The 26705-nt window shown below is 38.0% G+C and overlaps 2 protein-coding genes across 4 annotated transcripts; one reads left to right on the forward strand and one right to left on the reverse strand.

Annotated features, from left to right (window-relative positions):
* Window positions 1-254: 254 nt before the first annotated feature.
* Window positions 255-26093, reverse strand: mcph1 (microcephalin 1). 2 transcript variants are annotated; one of them, XM_086092463.1, is made up of 14 exons: window positions 26004-26093; window positions 25535-25609; window positions 25362-25453; window positions 23867-23985; window positions 23689-23770; window positions 22494-22605; window positions 22273-22404; window positions 20860-21846; window positions 20165-20277; window positions 18429-18466; window positions 18165-18327; window positions 17993-18070; window positions 1215-1455; window positions 255-1113 (listed from the first exon to the last, which is right to left on the reverse strand). In XM_086092463.1, exons 2-14 carry the CDS (start codon window positions 25578-25580, stop codon window positions 1061-1063), a joined length of 2256 nt encoding a protein of 751 aa, XP_085948589.1. In that variant the 5' UTR covers window positions 25581-25609; window positions 26004-26093; the 3' UTR covers window positions 255-1060. The 2 variants fall into 2 exon arrangements, with proteins under 2 accessions (XP_085948589.1, XP_085948587.1); XM_086092461.1 differs by having other exon boundaries at window positions 264-1113; window positions 20836-21846.
* On the forward strand, window positions 4876-17385 carry angpt2a (angiopoietin 2a). Of its 2 annotated transcripts, none has more exons than XM_086092916.1 (9): window positions 4876-5366; window positions 8976-9131; window positions 10249-10370; window positions 10456-10694; window positions 11998-12125; window positions 12866-12967; window positions 13102-13268; window positions 14047-14177; window positions 15268-17385. In XM_086092916.1, the coding sequence occupies exons 1-9, from the start codon at window positions 5103-5105 to the stop codon at window positions 15426-15428; spliced, it is 1470 nt and encodes a 489-aa protein (XP_085949042.1). In that variant the 5' UTR covers window positions 4876-5102; the 3' UTR covers window positions 15429-17385. The 2 variants fall into 2 exon arrangements, with proteins under 2 accessions (XP_085949042.1, XP_085949043.1); XM_086092917.1 differs by having other exon boundaries at window positions 4936-5366; window positions 11998-12119.
* Window positions 26094-26705: the final 612 nt, after the last annotated feature.

Below are 26705 nucleotides of genomic sequence, written 5' to 3' on the forward strand. Positions count from 1 at the left end.
TGTGCATTTTGATCTGGTAAAGATGTTCGTCATTATTTGCGCATGGTCTGAAGATGTTCTAAATTTGTTCGCAGAATACGCACAAATTTAAGTACAAAGATATCGATGGATCACATTTCATGTGTATGCACGTTTTGCACACAAATTGGTGCATACGCACGATAGTGAATGAGGTCCATTGTCTCTGTGATCTCTTTATATGCATCATTCAGTGCAGCTGATTTCTTTAGGAAAATTTATTAGAATTTCTTTCGGCAACAATGAAGTTATCAAACTCACTCAACCCAAACAAAAAATAAAAATGTGCTCAGTCGTCAATGAATGTCAGTGTCTAGTAGGGGTGTGCCAAGAAATCGATTCTCATACGAATCGCGATTCTCATTTAGTACGATTCAGAATCGATTTTAAATGTCCCAAAATCGATTTTATTAAAATTATTTTATACTGTCTTGCTTTTGTCTGTATGTGCCTTTATTTGGAGCGCTGTTCATGTTGTACCCAATTTGGCCACTTAGGGGCAGTGTGGTTCCACGCGGTCTGTTACACTGTTAAGTTGTAGCCACATTAGAGAAGGAAAAAGTCACGATCAAGTTATTCCAATAAAAGTTTTTTTGCAGTGTGGAGCCGTTCTTTTGAGTGATAAAAGTGCAGCGAGTAGCGCGCTAATTAGCATTAGCGAGTCAGACTGGAGTAGATCATTACAATTCCTTCCACATCTATAGATTGAAGCAAAAAATCATTGTCAATCAAATCATTTAAAATCAAAAATCATTCTTAATCAAAAATGTATTCTGAATCGAATAGCAGACCCAAAAATCGGAATCAAATCAAATCGTGAGACATTCAAAGATTCCCACCCCTAGTGTCTAGCATTTTAAAAAAACTACAATAAAAATAGACTTCATATCTGTCTTAAAAGAATGATGCACTTGGCCTTTACTAGAGGGACAACTATTTGAGGAAATACAATCCTGCATATTCAGTTTCAGGGCAAATTTCCAAAGATAGATGAGGAGCAGAAACTGAAGACGTGCATGCAAGGAAGGATATTGAGCAGCTTTTATGCCAAGTCATAATTATCATAATCAAGCTGCTTCAATTGAGTGATGCTGTCTGAAATGGAAGCACAGGAAAAAAAACAATTAAACCACAATTTCCTAAGTAGGATTCATCAGGTGTAAATTTAATGAAGAGTGGCACAGAATGCTCCTTACCAAGCACCCACTGCTCAGACAGGATCCTCCTTCCCACTGGAGTCCTGCCGCTATACCTCCCTATGCAGATTCCGGCATGACGTACAGTTTTGCAGACCGTCCCCCCACACAGCTGGATCAATTCTACCAAACTGGTTGCAGGGGGCTGGGAATGCTGGGACACAAACATGGGTGGCTGGTCTTGGAACAGGTTCTGCCTGTAGTGGCTTCCGGAAGACAGATGCCTCTGAAGACGGCAGATCTGGGAACAGATAGTCATAAAACAACATTTTCAGTCTTATATTTCTCCATCAAGGATGGTCTGCCATTTAATTCTAATCACAAATAAAAACCTACGAGTAGAAAGTTTGTGTTTTCAGTTGCAACTGGATAACAGACAGCAAATTGAGAATTTATTCGAAGAAGTATTCCTGGGATTAGTGAATGAATCGCTGAGCTGTCGCCACAGGCTTGTTTGGTATCCAGCAGGGGTCACTTACTAAACTGAATGGGACAATCTGCACTATTGCGATTGAATGCCAGGAAACAAGCGTTAAAGCTTTTAGCCTTTTGTAAATGTTCACACCGGTTTTATTTTACACCAAGTAATCAAGGATAGACCCGCGGAGTTCAGGGACAGGGGTCAGGTTAACATGAACCCATATTGTGTACTTTGCAGGAGAGCAACTCAACACACAAAAGTGGCTCCTATTGTGTGACTAAACGGGCTTGAGAAAGCATTCGGGCTCATAATAGGAAGACATGGAACATAATAAAACTTTGTTACAAAACACACAACACATCATTAGTGTTACCGTTAGAGTAAGAATAACATGTTTTGTGCAGTACCTTGGCACTTGGAAATAGCATTGTTTGTGCTCAAGACTGACAAGTATTGAAAGCAGAACATTGCTGTCACAAGTTGTGACCAAAGGTCATACTTTGAACACCTGCAAGATTACAGTATTTATTATAACTTTTCAGGAAATAAATGGGGGGGGGGGAATTCAAGCATTAAATCTCTTACAAAGGGAAACTCTGATTTCAATCTTTCTATTGCTGATGTCCTGTATGTTGCGCCTCTTCTACTAGTAAAAAAAAGGAATAAATAAAAGCCTGTTTCTGTGAATGTAATGTAATTTTGGCATTTATGAGTGGCACAATGCATTGTCAAACAAACAAACTAATACTCCAGGCGCTTTCGCAATCTTGCCTCATTCATGCGGGCCACGTTGCCATGGTAAATAATTGGTTCATTGACCGTGAATCGAACCTAAAAGCTTCCAGCTCCAAGCTGACCACTGTACCACGTTTTCCAAATGGACTCTTATATACAGCACATTTTTACTACACAGTGCACTGCACGAGAAGCAAGAACCACCTGTTTGGTGTTCAGTACATTCACACAAGGGAGTGCACTATGCTAGCAGAATCAAGATTTGAGAGAATCATTGGAAACAAGATTGAAATATGAATAGTCTTCGTTGCAGTGATTTAGACCCCCGTGGCACTCGCTGATGGGACAAGCCGAAAGTCACAACAACAGCATGAACACCTGCAACGTCACTGTTTTGGGGAATGACAACACGCTCTTCCTCTGTTGTAATGTGCCTTAAATATTTAGCATTTCCTTTCACTGTAGAATATTACAACAGCTGACTTCCTGCAATTCTGCTACGTGTCAATCTATTTGTGAACCTTACCACTCAAAGAAAGAAATGAGGTTGAGATGGACTTTGTTGTTTGTAGGGAAAAAGTGAATCTCAAGTGTGAGAGATTAACAAAAATAAGTGACTTTTCAATTTATTAATAATTTATCAGTAATTTAAGGGTGAATCTCCTGAAACAAAAGCATACAGAATGTGATTAAGGTACATTCTTGCCAGACAGGACAAAACATCATCATGTGTTTTTCTTGCACTACGTCCCCCATGGAGACATAAGCGCCCACAGGCAGGCGACTTCACACAAGAAATAACAGCAATAACAGTGCAACTGAGGTAAAACGTAGATTTTGTTTTCCTGAGGATTCACCTGGTAAAAAGTAAACACGAGTGTGAAACATTTTCAAAAACACAACAAAAGAAAAACATACTTGTTCAAAAAGATTTCTGAAAATATTGTCTTTCATAACATCAGGACATTCAGTAAATATCTGGCATCCGATCTTTAAACAGCTGTATTTTTTTTAAAATCAATTGCACTTTCATTTACATGACCCTGAAACAAAAAATAATAATACTCTAATTCACTTTATACTATTCCCTATGTCCGTCTTAGATCTACCCCGCTTTTCAGCAGGGATAGGCTCCATTACCCACTACCTTAATGAGGCAAGTGGTATAGGAAATGAAGGAATTAATTATTTCCTATGTGAAAATTTGTTTGGAAATTAAAACAAGTCATCAAGAGTTACAGAGCTGCACAAAAATGTGTTTTAATAAGAAAATATAAACACTATATAATATTGCACAAGAGAAAAATATACACAGTACTGAAATATTTAAATGGAATGTAGATAATTTAAACAGATTTTGCCACATGTTTTTTTTGCTTCAGTTTAATAGACATAGTGCTTCTCCTTCTGTTGTGCGCACCTTGGTCACCTGGGGGCAGTATAACAGCTATATAGAAAGACTGTGTAGAGAGCAAGCCTCAGCTCCTCAGTAAATTTGCTGAAAAGGTTATAACACAGCGACACCAATGCTATATGTTAGCACGTCTCTAGCATGGCCCATTATGTGTTAACATGAAGCTAGCGAACTTTAAGGCAAAGTTATGGGCTTGTTTTTAATTACTCCTTGTTTTCTTTTTAATTTGACGGTAAACTTTGACTGGAAGTGACAAACCGTTTAAAGACAAATTTTTGAAGAAACTGACTGCTGCGTATTCTGAAATGAGTTGAGTTCACTGCCATCAGACAGCGCACGTATCACATGTTTTTGGCTTGCAAGTTAAAGCAACAAAAAAAAAAAAGCCTGAACAACAGCCCATTTTTCAAAATGTCTTAAGTAGGTCACTCATACCTCAAGGAATGATTGAATATCAATGAGTGCACTTCAAAGGGTAAAAATTGAAACACGCAAGGTTTGCATCTTTAATCACCCCCCCCCCCCCCCCCCCCAAAGATTTGTAACTAAATCCAACAAACTAATATTTTTGGGGGGGGAGCAAAGATTGCAATGCATAAAATATGTTTTGTCTTAATCATTTAAATTTTAATACATGAAGAATTTAAAGTCTTCACAAGTTTCTCTTTTTCAAAATATGTATGCATATGTACAGGATGCAAAAGTAAGCTGTTGATATAATATAAACTGTGGGATTTTTCAATCCATCTTTTAAAAACAAACCAAATAAATCACACACGCACACACACACACAAAAAACTTGTTTTCTGAAGGACTCGCAAATATTTTTCAATGGACTGTTGGCTGCCACTGAGACTATAACACAGTGCCGGAGGTGGACAGCTGCATCCTGCATAGCTGTTTAACCAGTGGAGGGAAAAACACGTGGGCATTGTGTAGGATATAGTAGAGAATGTGTAGTTTGTGCATCTGCCTCTATGTGTTGTCGGTGTGCATTATAATAGATGCTATGCTTCACTGAGTGGCCACATGGATGTGGGAGTGGTTAAAGTCACAGTTAGCGAATCGGGGGGTGTCGAGGGCAGCTCAAACAAGTGGCTGGAGCCTTGATGAAAAACGCACACATGCAGTCTGGCACCGGCAAACTGCGGGGATGATCCTCTCACTTCTGATGATTTTTTGTTCCCATTGAATGGTCAAACAAGGATTCTGCAGAGCTTCAAGAGAATTTACAGTTGGATGCCATTGGGAAAAGTAACGTTTGAAAGAAAAACTTTTGGAGCCTTACAACAAACTCTGAAGAGTAAAGTTCGTGAAAATGTTGCACGTCGTCTTGTTCATTTTAAGTGTCTGTCTCAGTATGGGGAGGGGATCTGGGTCGAGCACAGTCGGCAAGAGACAATATCAGATCCAAAACGGGCCATGCAGCTACACCTTTCTGCTGCCTGAGCAGGAGAACTGTCAAAGCAGCAGCTATAATTATCCAGTTCAAAAGGACGGGCCGGCAGACAATGACGAGTCGGCTCACAGACTGGAACAGCTTGAGATGGTCATGGAGAACAACACACAGTGGCTACTTAAGGTAAATTCCTGTCTACCCATTATGTCACCTACCATGAGAAGTAGAGCGCACGACAACGGTTAACGAGACTGAAGCTTTGGTACTTAATAGGATGAAATGAGTATTCTGTGAGCTAAACAATTTCAAATTCTATAACAGAATTTGTAGATAACATGCTTGACAAGTTAAGCTGATTTTCAGCTAAACCTTTTCGGAAATGCACACATCCAGGTCGAACACGGAAAGGAAGGTGTTTCAGCTATTCTGTCATTTAATTATCATACCAGTTTTATTAATTGTGAAATGTCAGTAGAATATTCTTAACCAAAGTAACCCGACGGATATTTAGGGTATATAGTAGTCTATCTGCCACACAGCTATTTTTCTTGTGAACCCCAAGTCCTGATGTTATTTGGATCTTGTTCAAATTTGGTTGTTGCACTTCTTGAGATCAGTACTTGGATCAAGAAGGCACCCGTTCCTTCAGTTTTGCTGAAAATGAAACCTGATTACTTTGTTAAAATGGTAAATTAACTGTTTTTATATAGCTTACCATGTGGTGCCCAAAGCGCTTTACAATTTAAGCCTCCCATTCACACACACATAAAGTAATGGTCGGCTGCTGCCATGCAAGACACCGCCAGGTCCACTGGGAGCAAATCGGGGTTCAGTGTCTTGCTCAAGGACACTTTGACATGGTCACCAGGGGTGAGGATCGAACCCACAACCTCACAGATGTGAGACGACCACTCTACCACTGAGCCATGCCGCCCCTTAAACAACTTTTATGGTTCATCGATACTAAATACCAGCCATGAGTATGGACATATCTTGTCTTGAGCTGTGTGTCAAAACTCAGTACAAATCTGCGTACAGTATTACAAATATTCAGAAAATACTTGGGTTTGATAATTGTAGTAATGTACAATTATCTCCACTTTAGAAACTCTCAAAGAGTATGATGAGGTACATGATAATGACCTTAGAGCACACAATAATGATCCCAGTATATAACCAACATTCAAAAAGAATGTCTATTGTTTTACGAGAGCAGTACTTATTTGTAAATTACAATGTATTAGAAAAAAAGATCTAAACAACGCTGTGTTGAATGAAAAGTATAACTGAAATTATGACAAGCATTCACGTTTTAAATGTGTTGAATTGGGTTGGAAACACATTTGACAAAAGGCACAGCAGTTCATTCTTTGAAAAGGTCCCGATGGCTTCCAAAGCAATGAAAAACTCTTAACAGGTGTCAAATTGAAGGGTATGCATGTTCCTTTCAGTTTGCCGAGCCATTACTTGAGGCATAAAAGAGCAGACCTTTTTTTGCGCTCCCTCTTCAGAGAGTCTTTAATAAAGACAAACAGACAAGAGCCCTTCACAGTTTGAGTGCACAAATACATTCTCCTAACAAAATGCAAGTGACGATCCTTTCCAAAGAACAGCTCAAGCAGGGAATTATTTTGAACCTGGTAAACCTCAGCAACTCATCAAATAAAAAAATAAGCATTACATATAGGTTTCACCAAACATTTAGCTATACAACTTTAACTATGTTCACAATGTGCCACAATACAATTTAGAGCTAAACCCTGATCAGGCTTTCGTTTTTACTGTGGCATGTGAACTGTAGTTGGGATTAGGGATGCACGATAATATCGGTGGGCGATAATTATCGTCAATTATCGACCAGTTTGACATCAAACAGATAAACCAGATAATAAAGAAATTCGCCGATAATAATAGACATGCCACATTGGTCCATCTGTTGTGTTTGTGGCTCAAATTGTGCCCAACTCATCAACTTAGTGTCACGTATTTGTGATGTCATAATAAGCGCAACCTCGTGTTGACAGACGATGTATCATGGCAACATGGTAGTCGCCAGTGTGCGCTTTCTTTACTGTGTCTCCCCAAAATGTTACCCTTGCAGTTTTTTGTTGCATTTAAAAAAAAACATGACTGTTTTGTTTTGGCAAACTCAAAATGAGTTACTGGTTGTCTTTGAAGCAGAGATATCAATAAAATTCAGCTTCATGGTGCTTTACACAATGTTTGAATGTATTTGTACATGTTAGACTTTATAATAAGACTCAAAAGTATATTTGTATTCAACTTAATTTTGCAAACAATTATCGGCTTACTTATCGGTTATCGGCACTTTCTATATGATTGGTTTATCGTATCGGTTGAAAATAGCATCATCGTGAATGCCTAGTTGGCCTAGGCATTCACAACAATTTTTTAATCAAATTTGTAGTTTATTAATGAAAGGCAATCAATCAGAAAGTGAGTACACATACAAATAGAGTGTACTGATTTTCTGTGAACAAGAAACAGTGTTTTATCCACTGACTGTATTATTCAACCAATCATCGGAGCGCCACCCATCACGAGCACGCAGAAGTATACCACTGAGACCGGCTGCTACTTCTACAGAAGGATTTTATGAATACATATTTTCCTCAGTCTAATTCATAGTGTGAATATGACTTTTTAATCACGATATCAGTGTAACGCCTATCAAAAAAGAAAATTACAAAGAATTCACTTAGTTGGCAAGGCCTTTCTTAAATGAATACATTGAAAAGCTACAAAGTAATGGATTTATTTCAAATGCAAGTGTTTTAGTGTACGTGTCAATGTGAGTTCAATAAGTAAATGCAGCAATTAATGAGCAAGATTACTTCTAATTATTTTCTTAAAAGTTGCCTTTGCATATGAACAGCTGGGTAAATGTGATGTCACAGGTTTTTTTTTGTGTGTGACTGAGGAACACAGCCATTTTTTACTGGATGACTCCAAGGCTAGCGGAATAAACAACTGATTAGATCATTAGCCGTAAACAAGACATCCTCACAACAAGGCCGCTCATCAACCGTGGATGTGTCACAAGGAACGACCGCTGGGAGATGATGACAAATTAAATACACACTAAGTGAAGCTTCAAGACATTTGTAAAATTGTTTTTCAAATTGCATGTAGATACAAAAAATATATATTCAGCTAAGGTGAGCTTCCAGCTTTAACACGTCATGGTGTCATGAAGGATGTAACTACTCACTCAACACTTCCATCCTGTTTACGAGTCGTGTGACCTGATTGGCACTCAGGAACACCATGCAGGAAATAACTTAATGATTGGTCTTGGTCTAAATCTGGAATACCGTAAGGTACATAAGAACATATCGAGTTAAATTTAAAACAGTGACCTTTTCCCATCTTGAGGCTAAAGACTATTGTAATAAGCATTTGGTTAAAGTGTTTCATATGGGCATTAAAAGGAAGAGACTGATCATGACATGACAACATACACTATAGTATTTATTATTTATAATTTTGTTTCATGAATTGATATTTAATAAATTAGTCCATTTGTAGGTTGAAGGACAAGGCTCTGAGACAGGAAGGTAAAGGAAAAGTAGCCAATATGGAAATTAGGTTTGGTTGCTTGGCAGATGCGCCCTCCCGTCTTGAGCACAACTGGGTGCCATTGAGCAAGACGTGTTATTTTGTCCTAAGAGATAATGTTACCCCGCATGCTTTTGTTTGGATTGGATTTTGTTTCCCCCAAATAATTACATTTACTACATTTAACTACAACCTCTTTACTTTGTGCCACAGCTACAGAATTACATCCAAGAGAGCATGAAGCAGGATATGGCCCAAATTCAACAGAATGCGGTGCAAAATCACACTGCTACAATGATTGAAATAGGAACAAACCTGCTCAGTCAAACTGCAGCGCAAACAAGGAAACTGACCAATGTGGAGGCACAGGTGAGACTACTCTGACTGCTTATAAAGATACGCACACAAATGTTGGATTGTACTGCTGTCACACTAACTAAAACGGCAATTCTACATCTATTCATATCATTACTTTGCATGCTTTAACAAATTAAAATACAGATAAAAGCATACATTGGTTCCTAACGTCAATTTTGCATTTCACAACACTAAATACAGATATAGATATGTTCAAATGTACGGAAAAACACGAATGGTCGCGTCAGTTTATTATTATTGTCGCCTAACATCATTGACCTTATGTGAGCCAACAGTAGAGCATTTCCTGTTATTAGCACACTTGTATTCCCACAGAAAGAGTATATCAGTTTGTCACAATCAGACATCCGTCTGTTCAAACACATCAACAGATCCACTGGAGAAGCACGAGTAGTTTCTACGTAAACAAGCTGCTTTTTGCTGAGTTCAGTTTCCCCAAACTGGAAAATTAGAGGCAAGGTGCTCAACCTGAGAATTTAGTTGAACACCGTCTTGGGGGCGGAAACATGGATTTTGAAAGTTTCCCAAAGTTAAGGTACATCTGTTCCATTGGAATTTAGTTGCTTTCCTGTCACATTTTTCCATTTTGCAAATGCCTGTTTGTTCACTCTAGAGGTGCAAAGTAAGCTCGTATTGAACACAGTATAGACTAACACTGAACATGAAACTTGTGAAGTGTTTCTCACTAGACGGGGAGAAACAGCTTTGCATTAAGAATCCAGTTGGACCGCAGTCACCTTAACTATATTCCAATGCAGCAGCTTCAAACAATATGGTACATTATTTTGCATCATACGTTCTTTTGAGAGACAATTTCCTATTTTTGCAACGCGTATTTTGCCAATGCGTCGCTAATAACACACCCTTTCCCCAGTGGCTCGCATGGCTTCTAACGCTCGGGGACTAGTGAGTTACTTTGATCTGCACATCACCATTAGCAACAACGTTCCTGTGAGAGTGTCTTGTGAAAGATGAGGGTCTGCTTAGATCCATACACATTTACACCCCTTTTCTCATCATTAAAAAATGGACTGTGGATTGTTTGAAAAAAAAATAAAAATCAGGTTGTTTAAATGACTGATTATTTCATATCCTCTTGTATTTCTAGGTTATTAATCACACAACTCGACTTGAGCGGCAACTGCTTGAGAATTCTTTGTCGACAAATAAATTGGAAAAACAAGTTATTGTCCAAACAAATGACATAAATAAGCTGAACGACAAAAACAGGTGAGGACATGACGAAATATTTGACATTCATAACCCAAAGCACGAGACAACACCATCGAGAAACCTAAATTATTTATCACCTCAGCTTGTTGGAGAAGAAAGTAAAAGAGTTGGAGGAGCAGAGGCAGGTGGAGCAGAAGATGCTTCGAACAGAAAAAGACCAACTTCAAAACCTAATACAGAGGCAGACGGCCATCATTGGCGAGCTGGAGCAACAGCTGCTCAGGGTGTCATCTAACAACACTGTCCTGCAGCACCAGCAACAGGAGCTTCTGGAGACTGTGAACCACCTAATTCACACCTTCTCCACTGACGCAGCCCGAGGTGGGTCACCAAGAAAAGACTACAAGATTTTTAGAACTTTATTGACAAAAAAATGTGACTGCCAGCATGACCAAGTATCGTATCTCAATCACTAAGCTAAAAATTACTCAAGCCACTAAACAAGGCCAACTACAATCATTCTCGTACCTGAAAACTCTTGTACTGTATATAATCTTAACCCACAAATTCATGTAATATATATTTGTCATGGGGCAACACTAAACACTTTGCTACACTGTAGTTAAAGTAGAGCTTGTATAAACAGTGTAAATATACCACCCACTCAAAATAATTCAAAACCATTTGTGTCTAAACCGCTGGCAACAAAAGTGAGTATGCCCCCAAGTGAAAATAGCCAAATTAGGCTTAAAGCACTCATGCAGCCCCAGACCATGACACTCCCACCACCATGCTCTTTTTCACGTATATACCTATTTTCCAAAGACAACCTCTGGATATGACTTTGAGTATGTGCACTTCTTTGGTTGACCATGGCGAGGCTTATTTTGAGTGGAATCTGTCCTGTTAAATTGCTGTATGGTCTTCGCCATTGTGCTGCAGCTCAGTTTCATGATGTTGGCACTCTTCTTCTAGTTTAGGTCATCTTTATGGTGAGCAACAATTGAGCATCATAGAGTTTTTGGCCATGAAGCGCCATATTAAACTTCCAGTGACCAGTAAGAGAGTGTGTGAGAGCAACAACACCAAATTTAACAAACTTCCAACTCAATCATAACAGAGACCTATAATGTAACACTAATGAGTCAAATGACACCAGGGAGGGAAAACGGCTCTTTGGGTTCCTTGAGGGGTGTACTTAGAGTTTTGTTTCCAGTGGTTTAGACATTAATGGCTGTGTGATGAGGAATGTAAATTTACACTTAGTTAGCAAGTGCTATATAAATCTGATGCATTATTATTATTACTACAGTTGGAAATGAACTTTCTGCTAAAGGTGGCGCAAGCATCTCTTCATGGATTTGATACTGATTAATGTTACTTTAACATTATCCTTAACTTAGTAAAAAAAAAAAAAAAGCATTGTTAAACAAGCAACAAACGACTAATTTACATTGTAGTAAAGTGTCAATTTTTTCAGTGTTGTCCCATATATTGGTATAAATACAATATTTTGAAAAATGCGAGGGATATACCGATACTGACGTTTGTGAGATACTCTACGATCTGCAGCAGGTTATAAATTGATAAAAAGTGAGAACGTTACTTTATGGTGCAATGTTGTGAAATATAAATTTAACAAGTTTGTGCTGTCAAACAAACCAAACTTTTTCCTACATTGCAGAGACAAAAACTGCCATGATGCAGGATACTCCCTCCACATTCATGGACTGTGCTGCTGTCTTCAAGTCAGGAAGCACAAAGAATGGGGTCTACACTCTCACTTTACCCAATTCTACAGTGGAGGTAAAGGTGAAGTACATTCTGTTTTATTACATCTGTGTTGTCAAATGAAAACCCCATATGCAATGTTAAGTCTAACAACCAAGTAAAACAAGACAAGCAGATTAAACCAATATTTTAGTACATCCTGTTTTTAAATAGCATGGCACACACATACTGTACTTCTGTATTACTGGGCATCCTCTATTGGTTCTGTTTGTTTTAATAATGAGCTAAGGGTCAACAACTTTAATGTTGGCTGTTAAAAAGATATGCATGCTCTAATCTAGTATGCTTTCTCTTTTCATACCTGTCTGCTAGTACAAAGAGTTCTTTGTGTTGTGTAAAACTGAAATGCAAAGTTATACTTTTTTTTGAATGTGAGAAGTCATATTTTTGCAAAGGAACACATTTTCTTGTAACCTTGTGCTTAGCAACAAGTTCTCTTGACTTGCTCACTCTTCTTACATAAGTAGCACACATAGCGGCATTGGATTAACTGTTCAAACAGCAGAGAAACTAAAACGTCCGGACAACCCCCATGATGATGTGCATGCTTGAACTAAAACTGTGATCTCCTTAGATACCTGGTACTTTTCAGGGTTTAATACTGGACTTTAACCTTTTAACATTCAATGAAATTGACCGTAAGTGTCTATCTTGAAGTAATATAAGACAATGTCACTGTTCAGTTATTGTATAATAAGACATTTGCAGGGAATGGAAATTGATTTATTTAGAATTTTTGATCACCCGACTTTTGTTTACAGGCTTTCTGTGACATGGAGACCGAGGCAGGTGGCTGGACAATACTACAAAAACGCTTTGATGGCAGTGTTGACTTTCACCGTACGTGGCAAGAGTATAAAAAGGTAAGGAGCGGTGGAGTGGAAATACTCTCCTAGAGAAAAAAATATTGCCTAGGCTACGGGTTTATTTCCAACTTCTCAAAGTAGTTCCTTTGTTGAAGTTTGATTAAAGTCACTGCTTATGTGCCTTTGTGCAGGGTTTTGGAGATCCTTCAGGTGAATTTTGGTTAGGAAATGAATTTGTATCCAGGCTGACAAGTCAACATTCCTACAGCCTAAGGATCCAATTGAGTGACTGGGAAGGGAACTCTGCATTCTCCCAGTATGACCAGTTCTCACTTGATAGTGAAGGACAAAACTACAGGTAGGTGGAGTCCACAACATCCAATTAACTACTCTGGGTAATCACTGCAACAAATACTACATGGCATTTATATGTCGTACATTGTTTACGCCCTCGGCAAGTAATAAGGAACAGAACACAGCTTCAGAAATCTGCTAACTTGAACACAAATTGTTTCATTGTATTATTCAAATCTGATTATATAACAGACTTTATGAAAACAGCCTCAGGTTGTTGAGCACTGACATATATTATACAAAGTACATATTGTTTTTTAGTTACCCCCTTTATTAATTGATTCAGACTGGATATTGCTCCTATTAAAAAATATATATATATTATATTTAAAAAAAAATCTCTGACATCCACAAGAGAGCACATAGTAAGTGTTTGCTTTATAAGTATTTGACAAGTTACAAATAAGGCTCTATTACAGAAGTTCGTTGACGTATTAGCACAACTATACACATTTTAGATCGTTAGATGTTTAACATTTGCACTGCCTGACGTTAAAGCCATATTTGGGCCTCAAGTCTATCTAGCTATAATCAGGTTGGTCTATCGTATTACATATTTTCATCACTAACTGTAAAACGGTGCATATGCAAGTTTGTAACATTACACACGTTTGTCTGACTTTTAAACCAAAGAAAGAAATACAACGTTAAATAATCCATTGATATCAATTCAAGTCTGAGTGGGTGTTTGTTATAAGAAGGTATGTCAGTTGTATTTTGAGGAACAAGCGTTATTGACTTCCTTCTTCTACTTCCTTAATTTTTCCTTTTCCACTCTACAGGATACACCTTAAAGGCTACAGTGGAACAGCAGGCAAAATAAGCAGTATCGGTCAGCCAGGAAGTGATTTCAGTACAAAGGATGCAGACAATGACAAATGTGTTTGCAAATGCTCACAACTGACAACAGGGGGTAAGAAACTCTCATAGAATGTGTAATTTGCAATTGCATGGAGCATGAGATAAAATGCAACAATTATAGTGTGCAAGATGTCAGAATTTTTAATTCCCCACTCTCTTAAATGTATCTTGACACTTTCCTAAAATCTTGAAAGGACATTATAAGGACTCCTGTTCCTTCTGGCCAGGCCAAAGAGCACAATTAGACAGAGTTAATCACTGATCAACTCTTGAGGGAATTCAGCAACTACAACCGCTGACATTAAAGAGCCTGGGAACAGAGCTTTCTCTTTCTCCTTTTGTAGCTTAAAGGTCCTCCCTCCAATGCCTTGTAAGTGACTCTGCTGCCAGAATTTTTGCCAGTGTCTCTGCATTAGGGCTCTGTCAAGTGAGCATAAAAGCAAGAAAACCCTAACCCTGTCCTTTTTTCCCATGAGGAGTCTCTCACAGGGGACTCTCTCAATGCATATCATTCACAACTCAACTGACAGAGGGAGACACGAAAGAGAACAGTCTGGCAATATGAAGCTGTCCATCATGAAAGACCAAATCTTTATATAAACAAGCATAATCCTAAAGTAAATGACAAGTTTTAAAAGCAAGATGGCAGAGTGCAAACAACAGACTACATGTTCTAGGTCTGCCAATACTCACACGCCTCAATAAGGGTCCTTTCAAAGATTTCAAAAAGTGAATTTGATTTTAAAGATGCAGTCATAAATAGTGGCTTGTTACTGCATATTTATCATGACTGTCATAAACTGGCATGAAAGTTTGCAGCTTTTAAGTTTCTTCTGGGATGAATGTGATGCTGTCACTAAGGATTTTCATCCAAGTATTAAAAATGTGATTACTTTTTTTTTTAATAAGTATGATTATGTCACTTTGTCCAAATACTTTTGAGCACCTGAAAATTGAGGGGCATAGCAAAATTATGTTCTAATTACCCAATGCCCTATTTTGGTGTATTTTTTCAAGTTAAAGCAAACAGTCTACACGTCAATGCCCAAATACTTCTAGACCTAATATGAGAAACCCTTTCCTCATTATAATCAGAATCATCACTGAATGTACGCTACATTTGTTCTGTATTTCTGTTTTAGGTTGGTGGTTTGATGCTTGTGGCCCATCCAATCTAAATGGCATGTATTACCAGCGAGGCCAAAACTCCAATCGCTTCAATGGCATTAAATGGTACTACTGGAAGGGCTCAGGATATTCACTGAAGGCCACATCAATGATGATTAGGCCAGCAGACTTCTAAGTTTAACCATTTGAATGGGGCACTGAACAAGATGGAGCCCAAAGCAACTCACGACATTCCTGAAAGGACTAACAGGGAAAAGTACTAATTGGTTTTATTAACTCTTTTAGTGACCTGAACCAAAAACGGTCGAACTAAGGCATGCTGCAAACCGAGACGGGGCCAAACGCGTTGCAGTGTGTGGGGTTCTGCAACTAGACCATCGGCCAGTAGTTTTGCTGCCAATCGAAATTTTAATGCCAATGTCACAACGTTGCCGACAGCGGCATGGTGGCTATGTCTCCTTTATTTCCTTCCCATTTCCTTTCTTTGTATGAATATAAAATAGCTTATAATATAGCTACAGTGGCCAGTTTTGCAATTTGTTCGCGATTGCTCAGTTCAGTCGTGTTTGGCCACATCTCTGAAAATGAATGAAAATGGGCTGTATTAACAACTTTAGCGATTAGAAATTACACTGTAATTTAAAGTGTGGTAAAAGTGTACAGTTGCTTAATAATATATGTTGATACAAACTCAGTGTTCAATGTTTCAACCAAGGTTGCCAATGACACTTTTTCCAGAAACAGAGGCTGTGGTGAACATGAACATTGGGTGAAAAACAATTGGCTCTTTATATTTATAATTAATTGCTCTACATTGTTCTCTGTTGTAGAGCTAACTACAAACGACACTGAGAATCTCAGTTAAGATAACATTTCTTGTGGTGTAATTATTCACTACAGTACATTTTGTGTTTTATTTATGTGTACAATTATTTGAGGATTTATTTTTCTTGGTCCGTTGCATCATCACATCACCTGAATGTGATTGGCTAGACAACTAGAATTTATATTGCACATAAGGATTGCTTTGGGAGAAATACATCTTTATTTATGGAATGGTTTATTTGAATAACGCTCTCAAAACAGAGTTTCTGTGATAATGTACATGTTCAAAGATTAGTTTGTGTATAATGATGTTTTGTAGGTCATTTATCACCTTTGGTATTTCAAATGTTTGGCGTGGGTGTACATCGTGGACATATACAGTAGTTATCACAGTATAAATGTAAACTACTGTTTAGTGGGGGTGCATACCTTAGCAGGCGGGAGCAATGAGTTGCAAACATTGTAGACAAAACTATGCTACTGAAAATAGATTTCTTGAAACACCACCACACTGTACAAACTGACTAAAAAGAAGACATGCATGTGGTTCTGCAAACAACACAAATGTACAATGCACTGCGACAGAAATGTGCTGACATTTGTCTATGTCAAGAGGCTGTCGTTGCTCACTGTGGCAGGAGGGGACAGTGACTCATGAGTTCAGGAAGAGGCAACATCCACATTTCTCACAGGATACTTCAGGAAAAACAAGCTGACTGAAAATGGATGGCTGACAATAAAAACTAACAGGCGGCCAACTGACTTCCTCCGTCTTGCATTTATGAGCAATTATTGGATTGAGCGTCAGCGTGGGAGCATCACAAATATTTAGTTTTGTGAACATGATTAATAACAGCAGGTGCTGTAAAATGCAAAATAATTCACAACTGTATTTGTCAGACAGGAAAGAAAATAAATGTTTCATTTCAAGTTCAAGTTGAATAGAAGTTATGATCAGAAAAGCCTCAAGCTATAATAACAGAAAATGTGAATTGACAGAACCAGCAGAAGCACATGCATAGCTATTTTTCATTGTTAATATTTTTACTTGTCCATTTAACCAGTTGTATGCTTTTTATACCTGGGGCCATTAATTAATTCACAAACAGTAAGTATTGTATGTGCAACAGGCTAAATATTGTATTATAAGTCTATGAATTTCTGAATTCGATCTGAATGTTTTTTATATCTCATTTTTATGTTCTGTAATTTAAATTTTGTGTTTAGAGTTCATATTGTCCCCAGAGGGTGCTTATTTATGTGGAGGATGAATAAAAAATGTAATTAAATTCTAAAATACAAGTCATATAGAATTTAGTACTGTGTATAAGCTGTGACGCGGATACTCGTCATCCTCATACGTTGGCAAAATCATTGGTACACATTCATCAAAGACAGACTGAAACTGACAAAGGTAATAAGTTAAACAAATACAAATTTACTGAAAATTAAAGCTGCTTTAACTTATTTTTTAAAGTCCTTTTCACAAGCTACCATTGGAGGAGATGACAATGATTAGGCCTATCTGCTCCTCTAACATCTTACTGTAGTTTTCAGTATTTTATCTTGACCTGCACCATTTTCGTGCTGGCGTACCAGAAATGACCCATTTTACCAAGCAATGGGTGGAGCGCAGCCCCTGGACTTAAATTTTTAAAGCAAACTAAACATATTTTGCATTTTTAAGGCAGAAAATAATCATACAATTACCTCCTTTTTGTTTTTGTTTTTTTAAATCAACACCATAGTTTAAAAAGAAAATAAGTTATTTCAGTGACTGTTGCCTTGTTCTTTATCAGATGGACCAGTATCAACAATATTCCCAACACAGGTATGTTTGTTACTATTGAGTAAACAGCTGGCACTTAGCAGCCAGGACTGGAATGCTCAAACCAAACTGGTATTACTACGCACCTGTGCTGCCGGAAACTGCTCTGAAAGTTCATATGGTTCCTCCGGAATCCATTGCCTTAGCTCCAAACACCACATAATCTATTCAGGAACATTGAAAATGCATTTTAAAACAATCATGCTTGTGATCTGAACATAATGACGTGATTAGTGCACAGACAAGCAGTATACCCACCCATTCAAATGAGAGGATCCAGCAGCCACGAGCAATGCCCAGCAAAACATTCACAGTCCGCTTGGGTTCTCCAGAAACCACATGAGTTGTACTCTCGCAAACCAGATCAGCGATAGAAAAGCCACCCAGTGCCTTCACGACCTGAATGACTGTGTTCTGTTTTCTAGGAGAGATGCAAAATGATAATCATTTGTGCACATTGCTTTAAATGACTGTTGACATTTGTCTTGAGCATGTTTGAATATATTCTCAAGTGCTACTTACTCAGTGGGCATAGCTGTCATGACCATTGTTCGCACAGACTGCAAAACAAGAGGAATAAACATCATGTTTCTATTTCCACGGCAGGCATCTCGCCACTGCAAATGTATGAGTGAGACATTTTACACTTACATGTTCAATAAACACATATTGTATGTGTGACTGTATGCCAGCATAAACCAGATAGAAGTGTTAATAAATGTGTGGGGTGAAAAAAAAATCTAAGTAGCAAAGTTGGCAGGAGAATCAAGCATCATCAGCGCTTTAAATATTTGCTGTGGGTTCCATTAGTTTGCACTTTGCATTGACACAAGGATCATTCTCTAACAAGGCCAGACTGAGCATTATAATAACTTTGTCACATACAATTGAGCACAGTGGACAAAAAGGCATCGAATACCATTATAAGCACTGAAGCTGAAGTGTGAACTTGTCACCCGAGGGCCTGACAATTTGGTCTCTTCACGTCATAAAATAATCAAAAGCAGTTACAAACAGTTCTCTGATATCTGGTCCCGCAGCTGGAAGGGCCGAGAGCAGCCTGCCAATCAAAGCATGGTATCGACCCACCTGTTGACCTTGCCCTTGCTCCAACATCCCAATAATGCTGATAAGAAGCTGGGGAGAATTAATCACCAACACACCACAATTGCTACTCCACTGTTGCCTAGTACTGTGATGTGTGCTGCCGATCCACAACAGGGACATTAATAATGGTTCATTCTAAGCACTTTCAAACTAACAATCCCACAAAGGCATCCCTGGCTGATCTCATGTATAGGAAGAGAAGAGTGTCTCAAATAATGAGCCCACCAGCACAAGTCAAGGAATTTCCTCAGTGAATGACAAGGTCATATTGGCGTCTTGAAAATGATGCTATTCAAGTAACTCAAAGAGAGACGAGGAAGCTGTTCTGTGAAAAAGCCATCAAATGGCTTTGTGGCACAAGCTGTCAATGGCAGCAAGACAGCCATCTATTCATCAATTTTCTGCACTGCTAATCCCATTACAACATGAAATCACGCTTGAAAAATATGGAGGGGAAAAGTTACATTACCGAGTTTGAGAACATCGACACCCCTGGCAGTGTATACAGTACAAGCAGATCATTTTTAAAGGGAGAAAGAGCTGGATGATACATTTGACATCTAAGGAACCCCTGTGTTATGTTATGTTACAGCACAAACTTTACAGAGTAGACATAAAAGCTTCCTAGTTGTGATCAGATTACATTTTAAACATTTAATATTTTGTCCCTTGGATCCCTAGGATGTAATGTTTTTTTGTTTTTTTCCAGCTGTAACATTATTGAGGTTTACGGCATAAAGAAAACAAAGCCCAGGTGCATTTCACAAATGAGGAAGTTATATTCAATCATCACAAAAGTAAAACACAGGAAGACCCACAGGCCACAGACCAGACAGACAGAAGCCCCTTGGTGAGATGCAGCCGTAACGAGGAAATACTCTACCTAAACATGGCTGGTGTGCATCCTAAGCTACTTGTATCAAGGAATACAATGGATGACATGATTGCGTCATACGTTAGGGCTGCAAGATAAATACATTTCAACAAGTGACCCTCACAAGTCCAATAAAAAATTGGGAATCACGCCGATTTTAACATCATTATGTGAATCAGGCAGAAATGGGAGCATTAAACTCTGCTTTGCTCTATTTTCTTGGAAATGTGAAGAATTGTGAATATCTGCTTTAAAAAGACAACATTTCAGTTATTACCTTTGCTTTGCTGATTTTCTGAACATAAGAGCACTGGCGCTCGTTGGGCTTCTCCTGGTTGTCATCCTGGATTTCTGTTGAATCTGATGAAGCTGTACTTTCACTTGCAATGCCTACATTGATAACAAAGCAAAAAAATTAAATAAATACAATCCAGCCAGACATTGTGGCTGTTGTCTTGACAACACTACTGCATAAAAGAGCAACCACACTTCAAAACAATAGGTTACATTTATATACAATGTTCTTTATAAAAAAAAATTAACTGGTCACCGTATCATAGTGGATCAGCCCCATTAAAAGACAACATACAATATTACTCATGGGGTAACTGATTCTGGGAGATATTTTGACATTTAAAGTCACATTAACAATGAAAATGGCTTGTAGTGAAAAATATTAGATATTGTTACAATAACTTGTTTGACAATTTAGCAAAAAAGCAACTTAATGCTTGTGAGAAAAGCACCCAAAACTTTAGGAAAAAGACATGGGCATACTTAAATCGATTAAATTATGCATTCAAAGGGACCCAGGGATTTTAAAACTTCAATATGTTTAATGAGAATGTTAGTTCATTATGTTGAAGATATTTGTTGTTAGCCATTCACAATATAATGTTTTCAAGGTTTTAAGGCAATTTCTATGGCAAGGTCCCACTTGCTACTTACTTTGAAAAGTGTGAGATAACTGACCAGAGTTATTTTCCAGCTCCAAGGTTGTCATCTTTGTTAGCTTTGCTGGATGAACAGAGACAGATGTTTTGTGACGCTTTGATAAAACTTCACTGGTGCCAACGAATGCTAAAGTGCTTTGCCTTCTGTGTTTAGCAGCCCGTGTTCCGGTACCATTTGGATGATCAAAAGCAGGCACATTTTCTTTGACGTTATTTTGTGCACAGATATTTACAACAGACTGCGAACTGCAAATGCCATTCTCGACTTTCCTCTTCTTGGAGCTGTTACTTTCTGTAGCAGCACTTTCACATCTCTTTTGTTTTCTTTTCTTTGGGACATAGTCCAACTCAGAGTCGATGTCAAGATCTGTCAGATCAGGCAGAACGGGTAAGAGAGGTCTCTTAGGTTTCTTGTGATGATTGGCTGAAGAGAAGAAGTCGTCAAACACATCATCTTCTCCATCAGGGGAACTGGAAGCAACATTGCTAGATTTGCTGGATAAACTGTGTATTTCTAACTGGTTATTACGTCGCGTGTCACGCAACATGTGAATATTATGGTTCTTTATCTTTGCCCAGTGAAAATTTGTTGGCCTTCCCTTATCAGACTTTTCAATTGGCTGTTCCAGCATTTTATCAAGAGAACTGCAGGAATGCACCTGTGACCTCCGCTTTCTTTTGCAAGCATCCTCCGCTAGACTTTGTGATCCATCCACAGATTTAGGTTTCTCTTTTAGCAATTTTGTTAGTGAAGCCATCCTCTGCTTTTCTGTCATCTTCCCTTCTTCCTCGTGTATTGTCAATTCAGGAAATTTCAAAGGACTAATGGACGGGTGTTTTAAAACGTCACGGCAGGGTGAGAGCCAAGGCTTTTCCGAATCTTCGCTGAAGGGTTTGTCAAGTTTGTTCTGCTCAGCAGCGTTGCTCTCTTCACAATTTTGTTCTTTGTCAGGGGCGTGACCAAGATCAGCAACAGATGCACTGGAGTCCTCATCAGAATTTTCATCTACAGGAAGGGACAAATGAAAGCTCAAATGTTGCAAGATTAATTTAAAATATATACAAGTGAAATATGGCTGTAGACATCTTTCAGCACTTCACACACTAGCAGATTGTATGCCACCCACCTACTGAGACATTGTGAAAAAGCAAATATTACACAACATGATGATTAATTCAGCCACTATGAATTATTTCTTAGAAGCTATCAGAAAAAATAAGGATGCAACACAAATAAATAGTGCATGTGACAAGATACTAAATCAATGTATTTGAAGAATCACATTTTTTCTCAGTTGGCTTATGGCTCAGTTGACTTAAAATGGCGAAGACATTTGTGAGGCTGAAAAATCAAAGTGGATGATAGTGATTTTTTTTTCAGAATAGATTAAATGTTATGAAATGATCAGTTCACATATGTGCCATGATTTACCTGTAGACGAGATATTTTCATGGTTCTCTTTCATGGCTTTCAACCGCTCTGCCATATATTCTACCCTTTTACATACCGGGCTGTACACAGTGTCACTTTCTTCATTAAAAAAAAGAGACGAATAATCTGTGACTGTGGAGGAGAAACATTTGTAAGATAAAGTAAATCAGCTTGCAGAAGTGTCAAAATGTCAAAAAAGCAGATGGTTATAATTTTTTTACCCGTTGTTTGCTTAGGAGCTATGTCTTTCATGAGCTTCTCTAACTTCTTCTTCATGCGTTTGTCATTTTCTGGTGTCCTCACTGGATGGTCTCTGGGCAGCATGCAACGATGCTTCACCATTCAAACAAACATGACATATCAACACAAATTCAACACTTGGCTTGTTGGTCTAACTGATGCAGAAATTTTATACTTGACATGAAGTGTAATAATCAAAAGCAGTACCTGTGTATTAGACTAGTGACGATGCTCCCCCAAATCTGAGATGTCACCACTGGGGGCAGAACAAAACCTAACAATATTTTTCCTCATCTCTAAGGTCTACCATGTATGAAATGGATTATTTGGTTACAATATTTTACTACATAGTCCAAATACTGTTTAATTGCTACATATGCACCCCAAACCTAAAACAAAAACAAAAATAAAGCCTAGCCATGTGGGAGTTCAGATTAACAACACAAACTCTGACAGTTTTGAAACTTGCATGTTACTATATTTATGAATTTGTTCTCAGTGGTTCAACACAATCCCATCCTTTCAATAACCCTTCATACATGTTTATATGGCAATAACCGTCCAAGCAACTACAAGTAAAAGAGGACATTTTGCAAAGATAGCAATTTTTTTATGTAGAAGGAGAAAATTCTGCATACCTGATTTTTTTGTAGACTTGTTTGAGGCAACAGTTCTCTGTATTTTAAACACATCAAGATATTGACAGTTATTCTAAAAGATAAAACAATTATTTGGCCACATTTACATGCATAGCATACTTGTAGTACTTTGTAGTTTCAAAGCTGTCAGAGCTTACCCATGTACCTGGATTTTTTTTCTTTTTTAGACTTGATATACAACAATATGTATCTATTTAACAACATGTACCGTAAATTATTTGAGCGCAAAAATCACTTTCATATGTGAGAGACCTGACAGATGAGGAAAAACATTATTAGGTTGAGTTCTACCACCGACGGGAATCTCATAAACAAAAGCTTATACTTGTATAAAATGATTCAAATGGGAGTGGAAACATATACAAATAATAGAATAGGATTTGAAAATCTGATTTTGCCAACACAGATTGAGAGAAAATTATTTGTGCCAGCCATCAGTTAACAATTGTACAAACATGATTGCACATGAAATGGCTTTACAATGAGAGAAACAAGCTATTAAAGTATGTTCACTTACTTTCCTGTTCTTATACACCGGATTGTCATCATTTACAGCAGGATACAATGCTTCATCGACCAGAAAGCCGTCATCATGACATCTGTACATCATTTCAGCAACATTATGTCTCCAAACAATACAATCAATGTATACATTGAAGAAACTGCACCAGTTTAGTGCCAATAAAAGTACATACCTTCCTATCCAAAGAACAGAGACGAGCTTCATATGATTCTTTTTGGCTTTCTCCCATATGGCAGAACGGCCATTGAAAAAGACCACATGCGTGACGTTTTTATTGAATTTTTTTGAAACCTGTAATGAGTGAGGCCTTATTGATCACTTGATCACGGTTTGTACATTTTACAACACAACTGCCAAAATGCTGAGAGACAAAACATTCACATTAGTCGTGGCCTCTTATTTGTATGTATTTCAAAATTTCTTCTACAGTGTATATGACATTGAAATTGAAGACTTTCGTTCCATGGTCAACTGTCACCAGCATATTACCTTTATGAACTGCACTCATTTTAAGTAACATTTTGACATTCAAGTGTACAATTAAATGTAATTGCTGCTAAAAATGTATTGGCAAATGATAACAGGAGTGGTGTACTTTGTATATTTCACTTCAAAAAATTGTCCCTTAATTTTAATAATTTACAACATAAATGGGTCACTGCACGAAAGTATTAGGACAGCTGTAGTCTTTATATGAGGACGCACAAAGACAATCCCTTAATGTTGCCTTATGAGGCAGTCCATCTTTTGTTGCAGAAAAATACCCAAAAAGCCAAAGAAAATTTCCCAGACTTAAAATCACTTGATGCTTTCTGATCTGAGCTCCTGCGACTGTGACGTTTCAAACTGTACGACTTTTAGAGTGGATTTTTCCTGAGACGTTTTGTTGAATTCTCATTGCAGCCACTTCAGGGGCATTTCTTCCATTTCATAAGTTGCACTGTAGTTTGACAGTTACGAATGTACCGGTAACTACAGTTCTTTCTTTGAGTCCTGAACGACCGCCGGGTGGCAGTGCTGAAAAAGCACGGAAAATCTTCTGTGCATCAAAAAAAATTATTCTGCTTTTTCTGTTTTAATCTCAAATTTACAGCAACGGCATTTGCTAAACAGATGGAATCTCACTAAAAAGACTAAATGTGTTGCTTGTTTGGAACACGTAAGTTATGAATTTTGTCAGTACAAACTGAGATTATAGAGGTTTTCTGCAAGCAGAATCTATTGAAAGAAAATCAATGACAGATGTGGATTGATATTGACCGTATGCAGTGATTCCCACACCATGTTAATACTTGGGTGGGCCACCCAAGTAAATTGGCCACCACCCAAGTAGATTTCAAGAAAATTTAATAAAAATGTATCCCAAAAAAAAGTGTTGCCAACAGATATACCGCATATAACATTAGTTTGCCGTCACTTACAAAGAACTGGACTGAGAACACCTGCAGCCCCCCACCCACCCCCTCCCATTGAAGTCCACACACCCAAGTACATTTCAAATCTGTGGGAAACACTGGTATGAGAAATTATGATATGCAGTGAAGTACAAATTATATTGACCAAGAATCCGCTCATCTCTCTCTCTCTCTCTCTCTCTCTCTCTCTCTCTCTATCTCTCTCTCTCCCTCCCTCCCTCTCTCAGCAACTTCAAGTGAATCTCACATTACCTTAGCGCCCATTTCTTGTAGCTGCAGAATGAAAGTTTTTGAATAGTTGGCTCTCTTGTCAGAATCCCAAACATCCACATAGGCAACAACATCTGGAAAATGCATTTTAAGACATTAGCTGCAGCGCAGTGCAATTTTTGGTGGGGGTCAAGGTAGTGCTAAGGATGCATTACCTTTAAGAACTTTGCTGCTGTTGCTTGTAGTCATTACTGGCACCATCTGCTCCAGATTCCCGTTGACAAAACCAACTGAACAGCAAGAAGACTTTTTGTTTTTACTACAATCATGTTGGGGTTGTAAAAATAATTGTAAACCAGGAGGTTGCTCATTCACCGATACTTTGTTTCTTGATGTCACAATGTGATACTTAATAAGAGTAGAAAAGGGACACCGACGACAATCAAGAAGAGAAACAATAACAATAATCAACAATAATCTTAACCTTAGAGATATATCTGGTTCAACACGTAATCGTCATAAATGGCATATTAATGGCCGTGGCTAACAATTACTATTCTTAGCACGGGTTAACTCTTCGGCTAACGAGTTCTGCACGATCCTGACACGGGTGCTTAAATCGTATTAACTATCAACATCACAACATAAATGCTTTTATCCCTTAAACGCGTGTGGTGTACTTACTTTCAGTGGCAATGAGCTTTGAATCGCCCACTCTTGACAAAGTATGCGGTGTGAATTCGCGCCCGCAGTTTGTGTTTGTGGGGCAATGCATTGTGGGATTTGGAAATGCAATCTGCTGATTGGGTGAGCGTTGGTGACGTCACTTCTATAAAGCAGTTAACCTTGCCATCTTTGACTGACTTTGCAATTGAGAGGATTTGCTTGTGCTGCAATAACGGCAAGAACAAACTTATTCGATCTTTGTTCAAAAGGGAAGTTGTGACGGTTCCATATGGGATGTCATACTGGAATAAATATGTGGAACACATAGACTGGAAAATAGTCTGTCTGTTACCCGATCATTATTAGTTAACTAACAAAATTAGAGAAATTTATTTTAGAATAATTCATAGGTTTTACCCCTCAAATGGTCATATTGTTAAAACATTCAAGAAAGATATTGATGAGAAAGGCACTTTCTGTTCTGTGGAGATCGAAACGGTGATTCATTTATTTTGGCTTTGTCCAAAGCTTTTGGAGTGACATTTGTAAATGTATTGCTGAAAAAAATTGAGATTTTGAACTGTTGGAAAGATGTACTGTTAAGTTTTCTAGTAACCAAAAGGCTATCAAGGCATACAATTTATGTAAACTTTTTGGTATTTTTTTGTAAACTTATCCCCCCCTGGCATGTTGTTTTATTAGTTTTCTTTTGTTATGTAT

This window comes from Leptonotus elevatus, chromosome 13, assembly GCF_054856555.1.
Source record: "Leptonotus elevatus isolate MCC_2025b chromosome 13, RoL_Lele_1.0, whole genome shotgun sequence".
In the NCBI taxonomy this organism is placed as follows: domain Eukaryota; kingdom Metazoa; phylum Chordata; class Actinopteri; order Syngnathiformes; family Syngnathidae; genus Leptonotus; species Leptonotus elevatus.

Excerpts from the sequence above, each read along its gene's own strand:
- mcph1 (XM_086092461.1), bottom strand. The coding sequence starts at position 25,580 with ATGGTGCCAGTAATGACTACAAGCAACAGCAGCAAAGTTCTTAAAG. Across the intron at positions 18,071-18,164 it reads GGATCCTCTCATTTGAATGG|ATTATGTGGTGTTTGGAGCT; the intron begins GTGGGTATACTG and ends GTTCCTGAATAG. Across the intron at positions 1,456-17,992 it reads AGCAGTTTCCGGCAGCACAG|ATCTGCCGTCTTCAGAGGCA; the intron begins GTGCGTAGTAAT and ends ATCTGTTCCCAG.
- angpt2a (XM_086092916.1), top strand. The coding sequence starts at position 5,103 with ATGTTGCACGTCGTCTTGTTCATTTTAAGTGTCTGTCTCAGTATGGGG. Across the intron at positions 5,367-8,975 it reads ACACACAGTGGCTACTTAAG|CTACAGAATTACATCCAAGA; the intron begins GTAAATTCCTGT and ends TTTGTGCCACAG. Across the intron at positions 10,371-10,455 it reads AAGCTGAACGACAAAAACAG|CTTGTTGGAGAAGAAAGTAA; the intron begins GTGAGGACATGA and ends TTATCACCTCAG.